At 37.4% G+C, this 8259-nt stretch overlaps 1 protein-coding gene across 1 annotated transcript; it reads left to right on the top strand.

Moving 5' to 3' along the window:
* The first annotated feature begins 1872 nt into the window (after positions 1–1872).
* On the top strand, positions 1873–6889 carry rerglb (RERG/RAS-like b). The gene is made up of 5 exons (XM_051899067.1): positions 1873–2005; positions 2919–2975; positions 4677–4750; positions 5232–5380; positions 6206–6889. Exons 1-5 carry the CDS (start codon positions 1954–1956, stop codon positions 6483–6485), a joined length of 612 nt encoding a protein of 203 aa, XP_051755027.1. The 5' UTR covers positions 1873–1953; the 3' UTR covers positions 6486–6889.
* Positions 6890–8259: the final 1370 nt, after the last annotated feature.

Raw genomic sequence — 8259 nt, 5'->3', positions numbered from 1 at the left:
ATAACTGAGAGACAGCGTATTTGATGCCAGACAGCTTTGCCAACCACTTTAAATACCTGTATTTACCTATAAATACCTATATTAAAGTATACTTATATACTTCACATGGGGACTTGCTTGAGAGGTTATACAAGCAACCAGAAGAGTATGTAAGTGTAATGTTCTGGAATCTCATTATGATAAGTTTCCTAATGACATTCCACTATTGTATTAAACAAAAATTCTGAAGAAATAATCAATGATGGGTCAGTGAATTATTGAGAAATAATGCGCTCTGGAAGTGGTAATGTGGAAATAATGCACTCCGGAAGTGGTAATGTGAAAGGTTGCTTCTCAGGTGAGCTTTATTTTTCAATAATTCAGTCAATTATTCCACTTATAACACAGTTACCACACTTCAGTTGTTCAGATGTGTTCTTTAAAGACATTCATCAGGTTATTGTCCTTAAAACGCTCTATTTTACTTTTACTATCTATTTAATTTTCTAATCCCAAGCCTCTGTTGCTAATCCCAAAACATAATTTTAGGGCTAGTAATGGAGGCTTGAGCCTGATATGCAGTTGAGAGAGAGAGAGAGAGAGAGAGAGAGAGAAAAGGCATGTGTGAATTACCTGAGTCTGTTTCTCGACATGTTCGGCAGCAGCATCTCTAATCCTGAAGCTGTAAGTTTAACTGCTTCAAAAACAACGACGTTACTTTGTGCATTTTGGTTCATTTTCTGTTGTAACATAGGCTGCAGGGACCTTCGAAATAACTGAAATATTTTAGCAAAGTGATATGAAACTGTAATGCGGTCAAGACCTGTCTGGAATTACTTTTAAGTCTGCATTTCTTGAATTGCACACTTATGTTCATCAACCAATCATAATCAAGCATTCAAGAGCCCTGTGGTACAAACTGAGGTAATCTAATATCTTTAAGATAAATTCTATTCTATTCTATTCTATTTTGTTCTATTCTATTCTATTCTATTCTGACAGTTAGTTACTGTGGTGGGTATTATGACTCTTTCTGCAGGTTACATTGTTACAGCATTAAGTGGCGACAAGACTGTTTTTATTAGCCTTGAATTAAATCAGTTAAATTTTAGCCGATGAAACCCACATGGGTATGTTGCATTATGGAACCGGTGGACAAACCCACATACAGCCCGTATTTCAAGCCCATGTAGTCACCATGTTGTACTCACAAAAGTTAAAGCTGGGGCCGAGATGGGTCTTGGGCATGTTGCCCTGTTGGGGCCCACCTAGCACCAAGTGCAATCCTGGATGAAATCCATGTGGGCATTTGACATGAGGCCATTATGGAACCTGCGGACAATCCCAAATAGGGCACATTTTTCAGCCCATTTCATGCTCTTATGGGCCCCACATACAAATGTTGGCCAGGGAGAAGCGCAACAGTTCTGCTGTGGCTTTGGTTGTAATTTCTGTTGACAGAGCGAAAATAGACAATAATGTCAATTACCTTTGCATCTCTGAGCAACATGATTTAAGAGTCAAAGAGTCAAAAACTCACTCATAAAGACAATTACCTATCGCCACCTACTTGTCCCAGAGAGTCAGTGAAAAAGTCCCTAAATAATTCCCACCAGCCTCTCCGGACTGTGAACAATATTGTTTAATATTGCTTAAATCTAAAGCAGAGTTTCTAATCAAAATCAGATCACAGAGCGCTTTGGTTTCAATTCACTCTCCACTTAGCTGAACAACAAGTATCAAAGGGATGGTGAATTGACCTTGTGGAAGCTCGGCACTGTGTGTAGTGGGAGGGGAGACAGACGAGAGGAAAGTCTGCAAGTGTAACAGAAACAGAGCAAGAGAGATAGAGAGAGAGAGAGGGAGCGTAGCACCACTTTACTGAGCAGAGTAAATAGTAAAGAGTTGTGGCTGGGACTGTCCAACCACTTGGACGCAGAGAGGCACAGCAAACAAAGCACACCATCTACAACAATGAATGACATTAAACTGGCCCTGCTGGGCAGTGAGGGAGCAGGCAAATCTGGTAAGTGCTCATCTTATGTTGTATATAGAACATACATTTTATGTGCATATTTCAGATTAGCTAAAACTTTACAGCATCTCTTTTTACCCATGTGCCTGTTGCATGGTCCTCACATTTTGAGTTGGAAATCACCCATGTGTGAGCAGTGTGTTAGTGTGTGTATCACAATGCAATTATTTCTGCCCTCTGCAAACACTGAAAGCACTTTGTATATTGGAACAGATCATAGTAGTGAGATCATCGTAATAGAAGTCATCTGAGAGGGAAATTAAAAAAGATGGTTCTAAGATGCAAGTAATTGCTGAAATTTGGGAAAGATTATTTTTGTTCCACTCGGCGGCATAGGAACATTTAGCCCTTCAGGCTGCATACCTGTAATAATGACTATTAAGTAGTTGGGAAACGATGATGCTACAGCCCCTGAGACCGAAACTCTAGTTTAGTGGGGGTCATGAGGGAGTCATCAATCAGGGTTCTGATCCAAATGACCAGGGTGAAGGCAGAACAGAACAACAAGGAAGGTCTAGTGTTCCAGATTTGAGGGTTTGTAAGGAAAATGTGTTAAAACCTGACTGAAGGATTGAAAGCAACTTTCATGAGGCTGCCACAGAGTGTGTATTTATGCACGGAAACTTCAATGACTCAATGAGCCAGCATAGCTTCATGGCTCAAATATTTAATATAGACCAGGTAGTGTGCTCATAGAGAAAATGTAACGATTTTTCCCGTGCCAAATATGCACCAGCATTCACTGTAGACTGGCCAAGTTTTTGATGAGGGGCTGGATTTTCACCTTGTGCCCTCTCTTCCTATTTCAAGCTGTCATACGAGTCATTTACATCACAGCTCTGGATGATCAATCTCAATAACTAACTAACTAATCAATCAATCATCTCCTCTCTCTTGTCCTCAGCGGTTTTGGTGAGATTCTTGACCAAGCGGTTCATAGGAGAATATGCGTCAAATGCCAGTAAGTACAGTCTCACATGCATATTTAATAATGCAGCCAGAACTTTACTCATGTGTTCATGGGTTTTTATCCGCCTCAGAATTATGTCTGGCATATTATTAAATGTTGTAATTCACATAAAGCTTTTTGTTCATAAAATACATGAAAAACATAATTGGGAGCTTGCTGAGGACTTCCATTATATATAGCTGGAAGAAAAGACAGAAGAAAAGGATGCAGAAAACCTGAAAATAAACTGAGTAAAATGATTAAATTTACAAAAAAAAAAGAAAAAAGAATAAAATGTTTCAAAGCTCATTGTGTACTGAAAGCATTCTCTTCATAAGAGAGACAGCTCTAAGACTATGTTTTAAAAATATTTTTACAGAATTATACTGTAAATAAAGCTACAGTAAAAACCTTTTAACTGTAAGTTACCTTATCATATATGGTGAAAAACTGTAAATGGTGTAACAACACAATATATATACTTTTTTTTTTTTTACTGTAAAATACAATAAACTTGATGGTTTTTGCAAGTAAAAACTATGAATTACCCTATGGTGAAAACAGTAAAAGAAAACCGTAAATTCCCAGAAGCCCCTGCATGAAACATCAAAAATTATTATATTTTATCTAAATAATTTTGTTTCTTCTTATTTTTGTTATCAGTACAGTACATTAGGCTGTTTGTGTTATATTTGGTGTTATTTAGTTAATGTTTATTGCATTATTTATATTTATATTATAGTCATATGTGTTACTCTGATGGTGTTGCTGATGTCTGTGTGTGTATATGACCCTGTGCTCTATCTATAAACATGTTTATGGACAGTAACTTAAAATGAACTCGGATTTATCATGTGGCTTTCAATTTTACCACCTGTATTATTATGGAGGTTATCAGTACAAGTCAGATTTTGTACTTCAAATAGATTGGTAAATCAACATTAAAGAAATATACAGCTATAAGTTGTAAAATATACAGGCACCATATGCCATTCCTTAATACCTGAAATACTGTCACTGTATTTTTTTACAGTCAATTTCTGGCAACCACAGCTGCGGTTTATTTTATCATAAATTTAGCAGGATATTTTCTTTTACAGTGTTTTTATTTTATGAAAGAAAGGTCTACAGGATTAGTTCATCCAAAAATAAAAATTCTGTAATCATTTACGCTTGTTGTTCCAAACCTGTACAACTTTATTTCTTCTGCAGAACACAAAAGATTATATTTTGAAAACTTTCTCAGTGTTTTTTTTCTTTTTTCTTCTGGACTCCTTTGACTTTCACGGTTTAAAAAAAAAAAAAAATAAGATAAAACATTCTTCATAATATCTTTTTTTGTGTTCCACAGAAGAATAATGAAATAATAACTAATAATAACTTTAAATAATAACTTTAAATAATGAAAGTTTCCCATTATGTACATTGATTGTAAAAGGCCCTGTGCACACGCAAGGCTAGTGTATGTTTTCCTTTTGTCCAGTTCCTAAAAGTTAAATCCATCCAGCCATGCCAAGGATTCCTGGAGCTCCCAGTAATCACTCGCCTCTGATACAACTACATGTGTATCACATCACATGCACTTAGTCTCTACTTTTATTCCCTTGAATTTTATATGAGCATCTAACGGTCCCCCTTCATTTTAGGGTTCAGATTTTATGATGCACACGTTTGTTGTAATACCAAGTATTTTATCCAAAATGTTTGTTGCAGACTCCTTATACCATAAAAGGCTCTCCATTGATGGAAGACAGTTGAACTTGGAAGTCTTTGATCCGTGCTCGCAGGTTTGTGTTTATACATTCATAACGGCTACCCTGATCTCATGGCTAGCGTTCATACAAACACTGCCATAGGGCAACATGCTCAGATATACCTGCTTCTTATAGGAAATGCATGTTACGTTCTGCTGGGATTTATGATATTTCCCTGAAGCAGAGTATACAGTGCAAAGCCTTTGAAAACTGAGCCTCACGGCTTACAGCTGCTGCATCTGGGAACTTTTACTTCGGCAGTTATTGTTTTACTTTGGTTTCCAAAACCGAAGTCATGAGATGGGCACCTTTCTACCCTGTAACTAAATGCTCATGCTATAAACAGCCAGCATTGGCAGTCAGTCACTGCATCCAAAACAAAAACTTCTGGTTGAGAACTAGTCAACTGTAAACAAGTGAAATTACATAGTCCGCGTTTCCATTTTGTCAGCAAGGACTTTAGATGAGCATGTTTTTTTGACTGGACCTCTGTGTGCCCCTCACCCCCTGGCAGAGTGGAGAAAGCAGATGTATCCTGGAGGAACCGGTGGATTGGGCTGATGGCTTTGTGGTGGTGTACACCATCAGCGACCGTACGTCCTTCCTAAATGCCAAAAACATCCTGGCGCAGATCAAAGAAAGTCGGCGAGAAACCTGTAAAGGGTGAGTCAGAGTCTCTCCAGTGACCTTTTGACCTTTGTCTGATGCTGACTGCAATAGGAGGATGGAGCTTTAATGAATTAATGAGGACCATTTGCAGAACAGCAAGCTGAGGTTTCCTGCTTAGATCTGTGCACATCTGTAAAGGACAGACTGAGTCACATTATAAGAGATAATACAATGTACATAATTCATAAAAAAAGCTGTCCAAGTCGATGAGATTTCCAATGGTTTTGATAACTGCAGTGTGACCAGCAGGCCAAAGTTTTCCATTTTAGTCCATCACATTTATAGAGGAATTTAAAAGTGTGGTTGGTTTAGGTTTCACTGGTTATTTGTCATTTGAAACAATAGGAAGTGAGCATGAAACTAGTCATCTGGAACAGATTAGAACTCTGAAATGGGCAATGAGATCACTCATGGATGGTTTTAGTTCCTTAAAAATTGGTTTAAAATAGTTGACACTTCAAAACATGGCAACCAGTGGTTGTACTTGTAGTGAAGTTTAAGCTTTGCAGCAAATTTCCAACCCATTTCTTTGTGGTTTGAGCTCACACATTGTGACCATTTGATGTTTTATTTAAAATTGTTCCACTTGCTACTGTCAAATGTCTAGGCTATGCCAATGCCATTGTTCCAATTAGGACACACACTGTGAGAAGTGAAACTCAGTGTGTGAACATATTTAGAGTCAGTACGGATATTACCATTTAATGCCACATACATTATTAGACTGTAGCAATTATAAATATAATACATCACATGGCCATGTTTTCTTCATAAAGCAATTTTCTCTTAAAAGCAAATCATCTGATTTCATTCCAATAGGGAGGTTCCCATCTGCCTGGTGGGTAACAAGCAGGACCTATGCCACAGCCGTCAAGTGAGTGAAGAGGAGGGCCGCTCTCTGGCCCAGGAGAACAAATGCCTCTTCCAGGAGGTGTCGGCGGCTGAGAACTATTTGGAGATCTCCAACCTCTTCACAAAGCTCATCCGGCATGTGATGGAACAGCTTAAGCTTAGAGGTGACCGCAGGCGGTACAGTGGCTCCAAGTCCATGGCCAAGCTCATCAACAATGTCTTTGGCAAGAGGAGAAAGTCTGTTTGAGTGCAGAACATAAAAGAGCCCAGAAAAGAGTATTGCCTTCAATCAGCAATAGAGATGAGTCCTTGTTAAGCCTAATGTTCTTGGAAATATTTTAATTAGAAATATGCTCTAAGTAGCGTAATTTAAATAGGTATTACTATGAGAGATCCCATGCTGCAGCCAAGAACATCATATAGAGCAGTGCTTCTCAACCTTTTTGACCCATAGTCAAGGCCCCAAGACTTTTCCAGTGGTTCATGATTTACTAAATAAAGATTTTTAAAATATTTTTTACTCACTATTTCTACCCAATGAAATTTTTTTAATTTAGATTGAAGATTTTAATAATTTACATGACTTTTCCATGTCTAGAAATCACAGTTTTAAAATCAAATATCCAGGTTTGTCGAGAAAGACCATGGAAATCCTGGTTGTTCAAAGACAAAAAACAGTTGTTGAGAGCTAAATTAAAATAAGAAATATCGTGATTTTTAGTTGATGCCTTTTTTGGCTAAATCTTGAGGCCTCCTTGTTGAGAACCAGTGATATAGAGTAGTATATAGAGTATAAGGTAAAGCATTTGGTACTAGTAATAGAGTTAAAAGAAATAAAGGCATGTATATATACAAATAATTTTAGTTCAAGAGTTACATTTAGGGAAACTTTGGTAGAAAGAAAAAATTTTGCCTTATATTCTGTATTATTTTATGGTTTTTCTCTTATCTCGGAAGAGTTGGAAAACCCAAAGCAACTATTGCTTTAAAATTCCGTTTTTTTTTGTTTTTTTTTACATACAGTATGTACACCACTTGATAATATATTCAATATTGTTAAAAAGGATGGGAAATGTTTGCAAATTCTTAAAGCTTTTGCTTTTCTATTCAAAGAATAGCACACATTCTTTCCCTCGCTCTTTGAAAATGTTTTAATGGCACGAGATCGAGTTTGCGTCAAGGAATGCACAACAGAGTAAGTTTAAAATATCTAGATGCTGTGATGAGGTGTAAAATGCAGGTAAATTACCTTTCTAACAAAAACTCATGCATTCCTTCCATAGCATTCTCAAGGCCTCATTTTAAGTAAAAAGGAACTGCAGCCTTTCCATAAGTACAATACAGTTGCAAGAAAATGTTTGTGTAACCTTGTAAAAAACACAATCTGCTTGAGTTTAGCTCCAACTTGCCTCAACACACTTGCCTAGAAGTTTCTATGCCCAGTAAAACTGGTAGCTAAATGTCACTAGATGATATCATGATGGCAAATTCATTGATCTATATAAATATGAATAGAGATCAGTGGGCAAAATAACAATCTAGATAAGGTTTGTCCAAGAAGTTGCTAGATTTGTCTCTAAACTTTTGAAAAAAGTCTCAAAAGGTCACTAATCTAGTGACAAAATCGCTAAATTGGCAACACTGATTGAGGTTGGAGCTGAACTTTGCAGGACAGTGGCCCTCCAGGGGCCCGTTTCAGAAAGGAGGTTAAGTGAAAACTCTGAGTATGTTAACCCTGAAATGAGGGAAACTCTGGGTTTTCTGTTTCAGAAAGGGAGGTATGTCAAACCCGAGAAAGCAGGGTAAGTCAAGCCCGTTTCTAAAAGAGAGGTAACTTACTCAGAGTCAGTTTGTGAACCTAACCTGGTCGGGAGCAGGTTTTCTTCGGTAAACCCAGAGTTTCCTTCGGTCTCCTCCCCCTTTTTAAAGTGCAAGTGATGTTTAAATAGTTCATTCATTCATTCACGCTGCAAAAATGCTTTGAGTATTTTTTGTCCTATTTCAAGTACAAATATCTAAAA

Source organism: Ctenopharyngodon idella, chromosome 7 (genome assembly GCF_019924925.1).
Source record: "Ctenopharyngodon idella isolate HZGC_01 chromosome 7, HZGC01, whole genome shotgun sequence".
Classification (NCBI taxonomy): domain Eukaryota; kingdom Metazoa; phylum Chordata; class Actinopteri; order Cypriniformes; family Xenocyprididae; genus Ctenopharyngodon; species Ctenopharyngodon idella.
This window is presented reverse-complemented; position numbering and strand designations above follow the sequence as displayed.